Source organism: Salminus brasiliensis, chromosome 11 (genome assembly GCF_030463535.1).
Source record: "Salminus brasiliensis chromosome 11, fSalBra1.hap2, whole genome shotgun sequence".
Taxonomy (NCBI): Eukaryota; Metazoa; Chordata; class Actinopteri; order Characiformes; family Bryconidae; genus Salminus; species Salminus brasiliensis.
The window spans coordinates 18789510-18807532 of record NC_132888.1 but is presented as its reverse complement, the minus strand read 5'-3'; the positions used below and the strand labels follow the sequence as shown (position 1 = coordinate 18807532).

General features: G+C 42.0%; 1 protein-coding gene across 3 annotated transcripts in view; it reads right to left on the bottom strand.

The window, feature by feature from the left end:
• Positions 1-18023, bottom strand: part of sgsm2 (small G protein signaling modulator 2) — a 62841-nt gene that overhangs the window by 43949 nt on the left and 869 nt on the right. For all 3 annotated transcript variants that reach the window (XM_072692077.1, XM_072692076.1, XM_072692078.1), the window contains exon 2: positions 8964-9039. In XM_072692077.1, the coding sequence (XP_072548178.1) occupies positions 8964-9039 (76 nt within the window). The remainder of the gene's footprint in view (positions 1-8963; positions 9040-18023) is intronic.

Below are 18023 nucleotides of genomic sequence, written 5' to 3'. Positions count from 1 at the left end.
TGGAAAGGCTTTATCAACACAGGTGCAATGGATACAATGAGCTCATTTGGAGAGCGAACTTCTTTGTTCTGACAGCTCTGAAAGAACCTTCCTGCTTATGGCTGGAGATCTTCTGGGTTGGGCTTGAGGACTGTTCCAGATTACCGGCATCGGTGCAGCAGCTCTGCAGTCTACAAGCCGCACGTGCTTGCTTTCTTCATTGAATTTCTAGCCTCAGTGAGGAGGACTCATTCACAGTATGTTCAAGCCTTATCGTAGAGTGAGCATCAGCACAGACGCACTGGGTAAACACAAGTGACTCACATCTCTATTCACTCACTCATTACTGTCTAATTACTCCACGGTGTTGCAGGTGTTTGGTAGGAAATCTGGAAAGTTCTATCTCAGCTCCTTTTAAAACGCTCAGGGATTCAGACCGCAAATCTGGCACACAGATTGTAAATGCGCAATTAGCTGTCTGTCTGTAGCAGTGTTTGGCTTAGTTCAAGAGCAGCTGGTTCATGCAACCCAGCACTTCCTGGTTCCCCCCTCCTTCTCATGGATGTCACATGATGTGGTCTAATGCCCTGACCGGTTAGTCTGGCTCAATATCGTGAGCCTGAGAATTGTGTGGTGCTGGATTTACAAGAACAAGAAGATTTCAAGATTCAAGACTGAGCTCATGAAGCTCATGTAGTTTAATATGCAGTGGAAACAGCAGTGGAAAGCTCTGGGCATAAAACACGGAGGCTTCAGAGGTTTAGCCTGGACACTGAAGCGACAAACAACATTAGGGCTGTAAGAAGATATCAGTATATCGCAATATCGCCATTTAATGGTTTGCAGTAATGTATCGATTCTGTGTGGTGTTTATACCTCGACTGCTAGATAGCAGTGTTGCACTCTTCAGATCCCACTGTTCTGTTTGCATAATACATATCAATGCTGTCCAAAGAAAATCATGATGCTCCATTTTTGTCCATTATTCGTTTCCTCATTTGGAACCAGTAGCTGCTCTGTACATTGTGTGAATACTTATGGATGAAAAGACCAATAGAAATGCTCTATTTTTACATTTTTGCCTTCTCCTGTAAACTCACCATTTTGGAGATGCATGTTTTTAATTGGACAGCAACAATATGATGGTGCTTTTTATACCATGATCTGATAAAAAAAAAAAACTATATCATGAAATATAGTGTCTTGCTCACAGTATCGGAATATATTTAATCGCCATCCCTGTATCGTGATATCGACACACACTAGTGAACTAGAGGCAGTGAGCACACACAAACCCAGAGTGGTGAGTTTTCAACTCCAGTGCATGGGGAGCAGAGAGGGTGAAAGGCCTTGCTCAAGGGCCCAACAGTGGCAGCTTGCTGAGCCCAGGTGTCGAACCCACAACCCTGTCATCAATAGCAGCAACCCATGGACAATTACTGCAGAACACAACCAAACCAATAATCAACAGAGATGATAAATAATTACATCCACATTACTCATTAATAAGCTCCAAATGAAGGGCGCACAGCTCTGAAGGCCCCGTACAGTCAGATACGTTTTAAGCTGTGCTACACATTTAAATGGTAATTGCACTCCCACCCATTCCAGATGATCTCTGACATCACCCCCCACGCTCCCCTGCTTTCGGAACAATGGCTTATTGATTTGTGAGAACCAGAATAAGTTCTCACCATAATCCATCTGTGGGCTACTGAAGCACAGTGCGAGCCAGCTGACCTCAGGATACAGCCCACGGTTTGTGTGGCAGTGTACAGTAGATTGGAGAAATGTCTACAGCACAAACAACAACACAGTAAAACTTCTTTCAGTTTTAAGCCCTATTTAAGATGAGCTGGTTAACCTGGAAATGTTGTTACCCCTGAGACCCATGCTTTTTAACCCAGGACGAATCTGCCATGCATGTAGATTTTACATTTTTTAGTTCCGGATCTGTACTTTGCAGATATACAGATGTTCTGTTTGAATTGATCTCATGGTTCAATGTTTGGTAATACAATCAAAACCTGCTTGTAGACATGGCTGTGTTGTTATTGCTATTGAGTGCTGTGCCCGTTGTGTAATGCTGATCTATTAAGGCTGGTCTGTGAGGACTGAGGTAAGAGCCTGGCAATAAGACACGGATCACAATACAGGGGTTACGATTCTAAATACTGCAGTACTGTAAGCAAGTTGATATACTGCGATTTTTTTAAATCACGTTTTAGGAAAACTGTGAAGCCCTACTAGGACAGGATTACTTGTACATGGAGTAATGTCATTTTACTACAGGATGGTTCATACTGGGTAAGAAATCACAGCATTAATGACGGGAGTCGGGAGTGGCTACTCGATTTACACGCTGCCATCACCTCCACAAAAACCTAACCAATCTTATAACCCACTTACAGTTACGATGACATTCATAACACACATGTAGGCTATCGGCTATCGGCTACACTACACAGAACTGTCACTCTCCTGAGAAGTCTTTGGATTGTCTTCTGGATTTGAACATTGTACACTGTGCTAAACCTGAGGTTTGCCTCAGACCCGAAGTTGCCTCAGTGCTGTACAATACATCATCTGAGTACAGAAGTGGAATCTCAAAGTATACAGAATGACGAGTTCCATATGAGTGTTTCTGTGGATGCTTAGATAAGTCAAGGCCATCACATTATCCAACAAATGCAGTCAATTCTGGTTACAATAGTGCAGGCCAATCAGCAATGTGTTTTTAACCCTTTCACCTACTCTTCTAGGTTAATTGGTCTAGATTAAAGTCTTTTAACTGGTTCTCATTTACTAACACTGGTAGGTAAAGAATGTGACAAGGACCCAAGATATGAGTGCCATACACAGTGAAACTAAACGCCTCTTCAAGCTCCTCCATACCTGAGGAAAAACTGAAAAATACTTTTCCGTTGGATGTGACAGAATATTTATCCACATGTTGATTCGCAGTAGATTAATATAACCTGAGGTCATTTTTATGGCTCGTTTAACAGAAGGTAATAGGCGCTGGAATCTGGAATTACTGAGAGCACACAGTCTGTAAAAAGACAGGACAGGACTAAAATCACCCCAAGCCCAACATGAGAGACTGTGGTAATTATTACAGTACCCCACTTCCCCATGTAAAACTAATCCCAAATATATCCACATAGGGCTATGAGAATAGAAGCACACCGTAATGTACATCAAAAGGTTTGACTTTTTATGCAATCAGATCAGTGGGATCTGTAGCCTGAGTATCACACTGCTATCTAGCGGTCTGGGATTTAACCCCTTAAAGCAGCTCATAAGTCAGTAACTACAGGGACTTTGTACAAACTGGTGGGGCTATTCATTGGTAATAGAAGTCTGTAATAACGTAGGACCAACAGTCCATAGCCTGTTTAAGAGGTTAAACACAACACAAAATGAGCTGCTGTCTACCATCAATCTTTACATGTAAACCACTAATTAGAACTCATTACTGTGTTTATGAGAATCGATAGAGTCGATAGAATCTATAAAGTATTGTAAAACCTATCACTTTTTTCTTTCACCCCTTTGGTCTATCTGGTCTATGTGTGGCCTTTTGGGGAATTAGCATCAAACCCCTTTCAAAATCTGATGACACTTCCTCTATCATAACTAATTACATATGAAATAGTTCTTTGGACTCATGAATTAAAGAAGTGAACACAAATAAAGGAGGTCATTTCTCCTGTTCTCAGCCTAAGGCCACCAGGTTTAGACAATCATTAAACATTCCTGGAACAATCAAGCACTTTCACAGCACTAACCCCCTCAACATTAACCCCCCCACACACACACGTACATCGCTGTGAGGTTGCCAAACAAGCAGGCACAGTATCAGTAGCAGGGGAGCAGCTATTAACAGACCCTATTGTGGCTAATGGACCAGAGGCATAGGGATGGCAGTACAGTGTGTACTCTGCTCTAGAGTAGGCAGCAGGTTCCAAGAAGCACATGATGCCACAGGACCACCTCAAAATACACACATCCAAAGCAAGGCCAGCGAGCGTGCAGAAGAAGATAATGGACAACGTGTAGGAGTCTGTTTTGAGCCAGTGCTACATCAGCTGAGTACAGTTGTTGTAATATTGATCTTTGCACAAGTGGAATCTCAAAGTATACAGAATGCAACAGTGAACATCCTGAGAAACCTCAGACGTTCCATATGAGTGTTTCTGTGGATGCTTGGATGAGCCATCAAGGCCATCATGTGATCCAACACATGCAGTCAATTCTGGTCAAAATAGTGCAGTCCAATCAGCAATGTGTTTTGAACCCTTTCACTTACTCTTCTCAGTTAATAGGTCAAGTCTTTTAACCCACTGTTCTGATTTAATAACACTGGTAGGTAAAAAAGGTGACAAAACCTTTGGAGATATTGATTTTATTGGCTTCATAAATAACCTTATTGAACAAGCAAACATATTAGGAATAGAAATATACACTCACTGAGCATTTTATTAAGAACACCATACTACACTAATATTGCCTAGGTCCTCTCTTTGCTTCTTCCTGACATGGATTCCACAAAATGTTGGGGACATACATGTCTTTGAGATTCTGGTCCATGTTCACATGATTGCATCACACAATTTCTCAGGAGCACTTTCATACTGCACATCTCCCTTTCTACCACATCTCAAAGGTGTTCTATTGGATTCAGATCCAGTGACTGACAAGGTCTCTAATTAACACTGAACTTCATGAACGTTCATGAAACCAGTTTGAGACTACTTTTGCTTTGTGACATGGTGCACCATCATGCTAGAAGTAGCTGTTAGAAGATGGGTAAATTTATGGGTACATAGTGACCATGAAGGGATGCACATGGTCAGCAACGGTACTCAAATAGTCTCAAAATAGATAAATAGGTTTAAACAGGCTCAAATTGTTCAAAATGTGCCAAAACAAAATCCTCCACACCCCTGCACCACCTTCATCAACCTGGATTGCTGACACAGGTTGTTTCCATGGATTTGTGCTATTGGCACCAAATTCTGACGCTACCATCTCTGTTCCTTAGCAGAAATTAATCTGACCAGACATCTGTGTGTCTTCAACAAGCTGGTTTTGGTTAGCCTGAGCCCACTGCGGCCTCTGCTTTCTGTGCTTGGCTTGGAACTCAGCATGGTCCTCTGCAGTTGTAAGCCATCTGCTTCAAGGTTGGAAGTGTTGTTATGTGCTCCGAGATGCTTTTCTGCTCACCACAACTGTACAGAGTGGTCATCTGAGCTACTGCAGCCAGCTGTAGGTCAGCTCAAACCAGTCTGGCCATTCTCTGTTGACGTCTCTCACTGATGAGGTGTTTCTGTCTGCTCTGATAATGAGCATTCTAGAGACTATTGTGCTGAAAATCCCAGGATCACAAACTCCTGAGCAGTTCTAGACATTACGGAGAACATATTCTACCCCATTACCTGAAACTGCTGGTCCATATCTACATAATTTTATGCACTGCACTGCTGCCACATCATTGGCTGATAGGATAATTGCTTGAATGAGTAGATGTAAATGAAACATACAAAATAAGGCCTTATTTTGAATGAATTCTACACACATTTACCCAGAAACAGTCACTGTGCATCCAACAATAAAGACAGCATTCTTGGTCTTTCATGTAGTGACTGAAAACCTGGTAGCACACTGAAAGGTCCAATTCCACTGAATTAATGTGCCAAATGTGAACAAGTGAGTGGCATGACTACTCTGGGGGAAGCTTTAAAAAAAGTTATAGGGGACAAATGAGACAAAGCTAGAATCTCTGCATGTATTCCAGACATGCAGTACGTTCAGATCTGCAGTATTGCATCTGAGATGCTAAGTTTGATCAATTTAATAAACAGCATGGCACTGCAGCCAAAATATGTACCCCTGCATTAGGATATACAGGCAATATGGTATTTTGTACACTTTGTTCGAGCACCACAAACAAACTTTGAGACTGTGAGACCCAACTCCCCGTCACGTTCAGCCTCAACAACTTTTTTGCGACCTCCCTCAGTCTCCTCCATCTTGACTGGTATCATTATCCACTGTTGCTTAGGCAAGATTCCTTTTCATCAGCTTTTCAAAAATGTATGTTTAATTGCTGTGTGGTGGTGGGGTCATTTGCGTGAGTCCTGTGTGTGTGTGTGTGTGCGGGGGAATCCGTAGTGTTTGGCTGTAACCTGTAATAAAAGGGAGCCGCTTTCTGTTTCGGTCGTGCTGGCTGCGGCTGGCAGTGCTCCAATAGCCGCCTCTCCCACACACACACACACACACACACACACACACACACACGCACATACAGACCAACTGGTAGCTCAGATAGCGCGCTTCAGCACCCAACACCCCCTCGCCGTCACGACTCTCCCCCGCACCCAAACACATGGGACACAGCACACAATCGCAGCATCCTGCCATATCTTTGCTTTTATTTCCTGTCCTAGATGGACGTAATGCATATGTTCTGCAGTGATGGAGCTCTAGAGCTCCAGGATGCCTCTGCTTGCAAAGGCAAACACAAGCTTCTTCCCAGTTCTTCCAGTTCTCCCAAGTAATTCCAAAGACGTCCCTGTTGCTCACCGAGATGCACCAATGCTTTTCCATGAATGAAAGATAAAGGGAAGTCTGCAAGTGACAAGTGGGAAAATCAAATTGACAGGAGATGAATGAGAAGCAACTCACTTCTCAAAGCTAGCAGAGAACAGTGATTGAAAGAGCTCCGAATAGCCAGTACTGTAGTGCTTACATGGCAAATGTCACCTCATTGAACAGAATGACCCCCAATCCAGACTTAATGAGAAGGAGGGCAGAAATGAAAATGTGCTCATTATTGTAGTGGCAGTGAAATAAAACGTGTGATAATCCGTCATTGATTGGGTTTTTAGCTCGGGAGCACTGCTTACACAGTCACCGTGAGTGCGGACACCAATCGCAGCCGTCTGAACACGATGCTGAGGGCGCTAAAAGAGCAGCTGAGCAGAGATCTGAAAGGTCATGTGTCCGATGGCGACGTATTGAGTAAATGGTGTATTTTAGAGCACGGTCCACCTCAAGACTGACAGTTCAATTCAACACCTTTCATTTAGAGCAATCTTATTGGAAATCTTTGGCTTATTAGTTTAAAGACAGTTCAGGGAAAATGCCAGCAGACCTGCCCACATTAATAACTGCATCTACCTCAGAGCATCGCTGGCTGCACCATGGAGACTTAATAAACAGCCCAGAAGTGGTTAAACATAAGGGTGTAGTATAGTAAGAACAAACAGCTTTGCAGATACCGTCAGCTGATATTAAGTATTAATAAAACAGTATTAATAAAAAGTCATATAGCTCTCAAATGACATGCATTGTAAGTGTGCATAAGCTGTGGCCTAAAGGTCAGAGGATAGAGAAGTGGGCTTGGGACCGAAAGGTGGCTTGATCCCTAGGACCGGGAGGAAGTGGGGGTAGGGGAGTGAAGGAACAGCCCTTGGGGCACAAGTTTCATTCGGTCCATTAAGCTGTCTCTGTTAGAGCGCTGTTGTTGTTATTGATCACAGGGTTTGACCTATAGTGCTGGCTTACTGCTCACAATGTTGTGGGTTTGATACCTGATCCACTTAGCTGCTGCTGTTAGAGTACTGGGTTACTGATTACACGGTTGTGGGCTCTACACAAAGGTCTGCTAACTTTTACTAGCACACTGATACTAGTGCTGTGGTATTGGTCACAGGGCTGTGGGTTTAATACCCTGGCCCGCCTAGCTGCCCCTGTTGGGGCGCTGGGTTGCTGATTACACTCAATACTCAGATCCACTAAGCTGTTAGAGTGCTGTGTTATTAATCACAGGGTTGTGGGTTTAATACCTGGGTCTGCTAAAGTGCCACCTTTAGAGTGCACTGTTACTGATCACATGGTTGTGGTTTTGAAACCTGGTCCAGAAAGATGGCACTGTTCAGAGGGCTATGGTATTGGTCACAGGGCTGTGGGTTCTATACCCAGGTCTGATAAACTGCCACTGTTAGAGCATTGAGTTACTGATCACAGGGTTGTGCACTCAATACTCAGGTCTACTAAGCTGCCACTGTTAAAAGTGCTGTGTTACTGATCCCAGGGTTGTTGTTTCGATACCACTGTTAAGCTGCTGCTGTTAAAGTACCTGGTTACTGATCACAGGATTGTGGGCTTGATAACCAGATCTGTTAAGCTGCCACTGTTCGAGTGCACTGTTACTGATCACAGGGTTGTGGGTTAGATACCCAGACTACTAAGTTGTTTTACTAATGACAGGGTTGTGGGTTTGATACTCGGCCCAGAAAGCTGCCACTGTTAGAGTGCAGTGTTACTGATCACAGGGTTATGGGTTTAATACCCAGTCTTCTAAGCTGCCACTGTTTGGCATTTGAGCAAGACACTTAACCCTATCTGCCTTACACAATAATTAATCTTTTTTCCTGTAAAACCTAGCCCACCCACTAATTTGTTGCATCCACCCAAAACAGCAGTCTTGGCACTATTACTGGTCAGCAGTCATTCTAAATCCTCACACACTGTCTTCAGACAGAGGACAGTTTGTTTAGGGAGTGCATGGCACACAGCAAAGAGTCCAGTCTGTGGCAACTGACATATTATGACCTCATCTGCATCTGCCTGCCTCTATGCCACTGGAGGGCAGCGGGATGAGTCACACACTCCCGGTCAACAGCACTGAACGCTTCAGCCTTTCTCTGCTGGCTTCATTCCAAAGCCCTGGCACCACCAAGTCACCCAGAGTCAATTCTCTTTGGGGACTTTCCCTAATGCTGTCCTTCAGACTGCTCTTCACTGGCGCATTCATAAACTCGAGTTTTGTGCAAGCCTCGTCCAGGATGACGTCAAGAGATGTACTTTGTTACATTTCGGGCCCCTATTAGCTTATATGGTTGTTTTCTATTGAGTTAGCATCTATCCAGCAGACAGCAGATGAATGGAAGCTGGAGATTTCAGTTTCTACTCACTGCACAGAGCGATGACGTGGCTACTGTCCTCGTGCACAAACTTCTTGGTGACCGCTTCCTCCATAATCTGCTTCACCTGCAGAAGAAAGCCAGACATTTTATCGTTATTATGGCAAACGTCACAGATAACATCAGCCTCAAAACCATGTGGGAAAGCTCAACAGCTCCTAATTAATCCTGACAGGGCAACCACAAACGCTTTTAATTAGTCATTCTTCAACTGATAAGTTTCTCTGGGAGTGCAAAGAGCTGTGTGGAGTGAAGCCGCGTCAGTTGGGTCTGTCAGTAGTAGTCCAACTGTCAACAGTTCCAAACAGAGTCCCAGGCTGTCTAATTAATCCTGGCGGCTTTCTCTCCTTGTACTTAAAAAAAAGTAATTAAAGCAAAGGACCAGATATCAGAGTAAATCCCGCAGCGTGAGTCGGTGGGATGTGACTGGCTGTCTGGACTCCACAAATGTGGCTGGAGGTGGACAGGCAAATAAACGACAGAGGTGGGAGCGACATGAAAAAAAACATACTGTGAGTTGGTCCTGATTACAGCTGCCCGAAGTTCAGCAAATACTGCAGTTCCGGCATCAATTGGGTAGTCCAGGCAACAGTAGAAAATAACAGATCACAGGTATTTACTGTACTTTCTTGTACATTTATTTTGATGCTATGCACAGTATGTATAGTTTTGTAGTCTTGCGCTGGGTTTCCCAAAATCTGTTTACCACTAATGCTGCCTTGTAGTCGTGTTGGAAACATGGTTTTTGCCACCACAATATCAGATTTACCAGCAGGATTTTTCAGTGAGCCCCAACTTTCTGAGCTGAGGATGTGTCAACAGAAAAACGCTGGTTTAGGGTTGCAATGGTATGAGATTTCAATGGTATTATAACTGTCTTAGAAAATGGTACATGGTATCACACAATTCGTTATACTGTATTATAATCGCTATCATCATCAGCTATAGTGACTCTTAAAGTAATAAAAACTGAGGGTTTTTGATTGAACAAATGCTTTACTATAGACAGAAAATCTATTTTATAATGGAAGTGTATGTGAAGTGTATTTATATATCTTGCTAATGATTCTTTACATCATAGATTAATCTTCTGATTATTTCCTCCATTAATCGATTAACTGGTTTATAAAACCTTATAAAATATTTATAAAAATAGTAAGATACTGGTATTGAACAACAAAATATTATTCTTCAACACCAGTATTAAGCACATGTACACAGTATGATAACCATTCATTTATATTCCCTAGTATTATATAGTAACTGGTCTACGGCAGCAACCCTACTGGTTATATTTTAGTTACTCAGCAGACACAGCATGAACACTACTATGTTTATAATGACATTCATACACAATAAAATATATACCAAATCATCATTGCTGTCACACAAAACACTCCATTTTTGTATCTCCTTTTTTCACTTTGAAATCTGAATTTGAAATATTTATATTATTTGAGAATTTCTTGATGAATGGACCAATAGAAATGCTAGCAGTGACTCACGTTAAGGGTTAAGAAGGTTTTTTCTCATACTCTAAAGTTGCTATTTTGGAGATACAAGGTTCTTAGATGAGGCATGACAATATCTTTTTTTCAAATAATTTTCACATAATGCTCATTATTTTGTTGGACTAACAGCAAAAATGTCAGTAGTAAACACAAAAAGCATTTCTTCAAGGTGTTCACGTTGTTTGTGCCTTGAGAAGAAAGCCTGAAAGCCGTAAGTAGGAATTTCTGAGGGGGGCTTTGATGATTCCTCAAGAGTCGAGCGAGCATCACACTAAACACTGTCTCCAGTGTCTACCAGTGAAGACTAAAATGCGTTGGGGAAACTGAGCCCTGTCTAGCTAGTGTTATGTGTATTTATTGTCCTGTGGATTTCCTGTCCTGTTTACTTATTGTCATGGGAATCAGTCAGTTTTGCAGTATTCCAGTTAGGAGTGGGCGACAATACATACACTGCATGTTCCATTTAAAAACGAGGCCCAAATGAAGCTCTGAGGGGAGATTACCACACTCATATCCATGGGAGTCCATAAGAGCATAACTAGATGTAATGCAATTAGAGAGGACATATCAGTATCAATGGCTATACTCTATCAGGCTAATACCAGCAGAAAACGCTGGATTGGATATCAGAGGGAAAAATAATGAATCTGATACAATTCTGATATAAATCTCTCCTGAAACACCACACACTCCCACTGTGTGATGCCATACTGCTGTGTGTTTCTTCCTGTGGGATAGTGGAATAGTTTGAATTTTAAACTCTAAAAATAAATAATAATTCTAAAATCTATTTTTTTATCCACAAACATTTTCACAATAATACTCCTTGTAATATTTGGGTAAAAGAGATTTGTCTAGTGAAAAACATTTTAAGGCAATAACCTACACTTTTCTGTAACTCAGCAAAGTAATGTTGAACTAGAAATAGGGTTTTCCCCTCTATTGCGTAACAGTGGGCAGCGACCTCACAAATGATGACTCTCCCAGTGGTCGCCATGGTAACATCTAATGTAGAAAAGCCATGGCTGCTTTCTCCCCTGATTGCTCCTCACTTAGCCCTGCCTTCGCATGCTAATTCTTGACACCTTAAAGGCTCGTATAACTCCATTTACTTATGAAAATAAACATTATAACCGCCACATGCATACTAACCAATACATCCACTAGAGGGCAGTTCAGAGTCAAGCAGTTTTGGCCATTGTAAAGGAGGTCGGGATTATGTAGCTACATACTTATATTATATTATATTATATTATATATATATATATATATATAAATAACATAATAGAGTCTAATAGTTTCGCATGAATTACTGGCTACACTGCCCCACCATTTCCAGTAGTACTGCTCCATATTCCATTCGCAAACTTTCAGAGATTGTGCTCAAAAACGGACAAAGTGAATGCGGAGTACCGACAGAACGATCCGTCCGTATCCGCATTTAACGTTGAGCATAAATGAGCCTCAGCATGCATTTTTTTAGGTTGCTGATATTGAGGGTGGATGTCCTCTTCATGCTCTTCATGAAAATGATGAGTGGTATCGTAGCCACCTCTTAATGCAGGGCACCACATGAACCACTTCTTTTAGTTTTCAGCTATAGATTATGGATCAGAACTGATTATGCAAAAAATAACCAATCATACATATTATGCATTTTTGCGTTTTAATGCCCAGCCCTACTCCCAGTAGTGTTTGATAGTAGTGTTCTGCTCACAGTATCGCAATATATTAAATTGTAACCCCTGTATCGTGATACGTATAGTATCGGCAAGTTCTTGCCAATACACAGGCCTACAGTATGTACAGAGTACTGCACGACACTTTCCAGCACAGACCGTGGGAAACGGTCACGGCAGGAAAGCCTGTTACGTGTCTCTTGCTCCTGGCTGACACCTGTGCGGTTATTATGTTGCCTAGAAGGACAGACACTCAGGTGGCACTGACGCTACTACATGTATTGAAATATTTTAAATATGCATTTGTCAATGGAATGGGTGACACACATCCGATTACATTATGCATCTCCGACAGCATGGCACAGCAGGGCTGGATGGGAGCGCTGTGCGCAGAAGTAAATGTTTAATGCAAGCTTGAGAATTGTGCTCCACGGTGCCTCGCATTAAACTGGGCTGCACGTAATGCTGTTAAATCCCATTTTCCAGCTGAGCTGACAGCAGCAACAATGGCTTTAATGAAGTCATTATTCATGGATTATTGCAGCTGGAAGATAAGGGACTGTCAGTCGGTCACTGTATACATGCTGCATGGAGATATTGCAGCAATTCAGGTGCTTCACTCATCGACTCTGTGACAGATGTTGCTGTAGACGCTGTCATGAACACTCTGTGGTCAGACATAAAACTGAGCAAGTTCTGGTGGTTGAGAGCATAGAAAAGAACTGGGTCCATGTTGAACTCTGCAGCAAAACGGGGAGAAGGCAAACTATACTTCCAGAAGGTTGTGCAGGTTAAGTGGCAGGCTGTTGCTATGTGATCACTAGGGTGAAACTGATTTTTTTTTTCTAAGTGGTTGCACTGGTATCCCAGGTGGTTGCTATGAGGTTGTTTGGTAGTTTGTTGGAAGTTACTATTGTAGTGCAATGTGCTTAAGATGGCATTGCTAGGTGGTGGTCAGGTGGTTGCTGGGGTACCCCATGTGGTTGCTTGGGTGTTAATAGTGTTTGTATCATTGTGACATTAGAAGGGCACTTAAATGTTTGCATCCCCTTCAGTACTATAGAAAATGTTCAAAAGAGAATCTGTTGGCATGCGAAAACTGTATGTCCAATCCAGATATTTACAGCAATGTACAGAATTCCAGAACAATTAGGACAGAGAGATGAGTGTCAGTAGAGTCAGAACACTAAAAGTAATACAGCTAAAAAGTTTTTTGCTGGAATTCTGTACAATTTGTTTTACAAACTCACTGTTAAAGGTGAGCTTACCCAGCTTACCAGCCACCATCGCTTCAGCTAGCTAACCAGTAGGACTCAGGAATAATTACTAAAATAAATAATTACAATATTCTTGTTATGGTGCTACAAACACATGGTATGCCATGTTATGCTATATGGCTTCTGAGATCTGTCATGGTGATGTAACCCCGCCCATAAACTCACTGTTAAAGAGAGATCAGCCAGTTTCATTCTGAGGCACAATAACAGGGTTGTGCATATGCTTGTAAAACTGCTTCTGCACATTTTTTCACCCCAATCAAGGTTACTATTTCTACATCAAAGAGCAACTTAATATTCTGAGTGCCTTTTATGGCACATTTACCAAAACCGTAAAATTGCTCAGAGCAAATAGATACCTAATCTTTTACGGCCCCATTAGGCCTGATACACCAACAGACCTTCCTTCTACCTTTCAGCCCATCCCATTCCATAAGTGAGCCTGACATAGTCTTCAGACCCCTGTTATGAATATGCAGGTTCACTCATACCTTCCAAAGTCAGGACTCAGACTTCAGAGCATATTTCAGTAGATTACTAAAATCTCATGTTTGAAAACCTGACTATTGGGAATGAGATCAATACAAATGGGGAATAGGAGAGCATATTCATACAGTGCTGAAAACAGAGGGGAGTAAAAGCAGCTGGTTTGGAGAAAGCCACCACGAACAATCCCTGCAAGCTGCAGCTGTGTAGATCATGCACTGATGCAATTGAACTTCTTAGGTAGCTGCTGATGCTTTTAGTTCCTAGGCAACAAGGAGACAGCTGACTGTAGCTTAAAGGGACGATCACGAACACAAATGACGATCCATGGAGGAGGATATTCCTTCACACTGCTAAGAGTCCCACCACTCAGAGATATTACTGATATGCATTCTGGGAAGATTTGTTAATATCCTTGCTCTGATGATTTACATTGCCATGTTTGAAGCAGAGGCATCATCTGACTTTCTATTGCAATAAGGCAATTAATCCAAATACCTCATTGCATGTTTGTAACCGCTGGAAAGCAAACATGCACCCAAATCCAGTGAGAATCATTTAGGAATGATTCAATCATTTGGGAATGATTCAATCATTTGGGAATGATTCAATCATTTGGGAATCATTCTTGAAAGAATCAGAGAGGTTGCTACATTGCTTTGTCATCATAGGTCAATACGGCCATGTTGACCATCTCAAATGCAATGTTTTGGTAATATCTGAATAAGCCACGTAAGGCATGCTGTTCAGTTTAACCAGACAGATGGGATTTTTTGTGTTTCTGGTGGATAGTGGTGGAGCATGTTCCATTTCTAGCTTACAAACTTACAGGGGATTGCGAAGATAGCTTAGAAGCTCATCTGGGTCTCTCTAACCACCATCAGCACCACCTTTCAGAAAGCTCTGTATCCGTGAGGCAACAAGCATTGTGGCCGACCCCTCCCAACCCGCTCATGGACTCTACACTACTCCTGCCATCTGGCAAAAGGTACTGGGGCATCTGTTCCTCCACCGTGAGACTCTGCAACAGCTTTTTCCCTGAGGCAGTCATATTACTGAACACACTCCCAACATGCACTTGGACTAATCTAAACCCTTTCCAACATCCATCATTGACTGATCACACCCTGCACTCCCTTCCCATCTGTACTTTCAATTCTAAAGCTATTCTAGAATGGGAAACTCTGATTATCTTGGCATAGGTGAATAATAAGGGTTCAGTACATGGAACCAACACACTGTAACCCTCAAACCCTGAAAAGAAAGAGCTGTAGCTTTTAGAGACAATTCCAAAACCCTAAACTGTTATGGAACTTGACTTGTTGACTTGTTTCTTGACTTGTTACATCCCCCTAATATTACATACCTCCAGCCCACTAGCGAAGGCTACTTTGAGAGAATATGGCAAGGCTAAAAAAAAGGCTGAAAGCTAATGCTAGGCCAACCAGAGAAGGGTCAATTGGATGAAGTGTTGCTACAGCATCCATGTGAGGAAGCTGAGGGACCATTTGGTGGGGAAACTGGGGGTTACGCCATGTGCTGCAGGAAAGCCAGTCTAATAAGCAGGTACTAGGTGAGTCTTAGGCTATAAGCTAACCTAACCTGTCGGCTTCAGTTCCTTTAGCCTGTTAAGTGTGCTGAGAGGACCCCGAGAGGACAGCACCACTATCTGGTAAGAGAATCAATAATGCTTTGAGACACCATTTACCATTTACCTTCAGTAAAGATTGGAAGCTGAATATCATTGGGAAAGCCTATTGGCTTATAAGCTGACATAATCTGCTGAACAGGTCAGAATAAAGTACTGTCCTGTTTTGTCCTGTTGATAAAAAGTGCAGAGCCGGTGCTTCTGTTAGCTATTTATAGTTGTTAATTAACAGTACACTTCAACATCTAAGCTCCTGTATGCTGCCAGATTTGACTAGGTGTTGTCACTAAGGCAATGGCCCAGTTCACCAGTTTGACAATACAATCCGATTTGGTTTTTGTAACGTGAGATCTGTACACTTAGGAAAGAATCCGGCCTACAGTGTGAACAAAGCGTGAAAGCTTGCTTTGGCGCAGAAACAAGAACCAGAATGATTCCCGTCATTTTAAAAGGCGAATCACTCAAGATCGACAGACGGGATCTGTTTAAAACTTCATTAACGGGAAGATGTTACAAATTCATTTCCTTGTTAACTCAAGCCACTGCCCTGCTCTCGAGGGCACAGACAGCAATTACCCAGAACATGAGTCTGTGTCTCTTTGAAAAAGAAGAAAAGGTGTAATGTCAGTTCAGTTCATATGGAGTGCTTTATTTCCACTCCTCACTCAGACCGATATGAGATCTGCAAGAGATGTGGGGTTTTTGTCCCCCCAATCGTCTTCGCGTCTTATTGCATTGTGGAAATAACTGTTCCGCTACAATAGATTTATTCAGGGATTTTAGTTCCACTGCTTTCATGGCTGCGTATCTGAGATTTATAACACAGCGCCACACATTTTCATTTTAGGTTCTGCCAGGCTGAGACGGACCCAGACTTAGCAGAGATCTTCAATAATTCATCCATTACATAAAACCATTTTCGGTAAATCTGATTTATGTGACCTAAATCTTTAAAGGCGACATAGATTACGTGAAGTAAGACTTGAGCATTACATCCTACAACAGATTACAACTGACACAAGTTACTGTAATGGAGTGCGTTGCAGTAGGTGAGGGCAATTACTCGAGAGCGCTGCTCTCTAAAACCTGGGGAAAGCTGTGCGAACCCACCTCACACTCCTGCACACTCCATTTGGCCTAGTTCCTGGAATATTTCTTTTATAGTACACAGTCCATATAGTGTTTTTTACTGCCTAGGGTTGTAAACGTTTTACGGGATTCACAACCTCTGAAAATGCATATTCATTAACTCTGAGGGTAAAATCAATGAGACCTGGCAACATGTGTCACTGGAAGGTCTGGAGGGTAAGAGTATTCATACAAAATACTCACAGTGTAAAACCAATGCTCATTAGGAAGGAAGGGGTGATTGTACTTATTTGTTTCCAATTCTAGGTAATACCAAGATCCCGATTATCCCGATACCCTGATAATAGTACTTTGAAAAGGTGCTCGTAAAAAAAGGAATCCCTCATTTCACAAGTATTATTTTCAGGATATCAGGATTTTTGAGATTTGTTCAATAAAAAACATTAAAATAATTTTCCTGCTGCAAATCAGGTTTTGAGGCTGCGTAAGACTCCAGTTTTTGAGTTTTAGAGATCTGCATGCTTCAACTTCGCACTGTATTTAGGTCTGTTTTGGCTGTTACACACTGACATCAAACTCTGTAAGGTTAGCCCCCCCCTTCCCCCAGGCTGGGCTGGCACGGACGTGTGGATGGAGAGATTTGTTTAGAAATGCTGCTGGAGATGGAAAACCTAAGTTTTTTAAAGATACATCTGACCATATGTATGGGTCCGGAAGGTACAATAGTTTTCTACTATTCCTATTTTTTTTTTTTACTTTTCCAGTATCCAGGATATCCAGTTCATTAAACGTTTACTGCTAAAAAAAAATAACTGTTTTTAGCCCATTTTTGTGTCAAGATTGAGTCTATCACCAGTATCAATACTTTGAAATCCACATACTCAGTATTGCTTCGCATAAAAATGTTAGCTCTTTTTTACTAAAGCTAAATAATGTGTATCTAAAGATTCACACTGATATCAGGATAATATCGGTATCAGCTGATGATTGTTTACGAGAACAAAAAGTAACAATTTGAGACTGATGAATCCATCCTAAAGGGTGCAGCAGTTACCTTACAGGGCTGGAGAATAGGAGTCTAACTTCAGCTTTGCAAGAAATGTTACATTTCTCTGTAATTTCAGTCCAAGATCCCAACCAATAATCTCATAATCGACAGATTTACAAGAGAAATATCAGGATATTGGCCTAGAATTCCCACATCAGTGCATCCCTGTTATCATCTCAAGATTGTGACCCACTTCTTTATAGGTTACATAGACCACATACACAACGAGGCCATCGCCAAAGAGTGACTCATAATGTAGTGGAAGTGAAGCAGCATGGCAGATGGTGCCATATCTGATAACAAAAATAGGCTC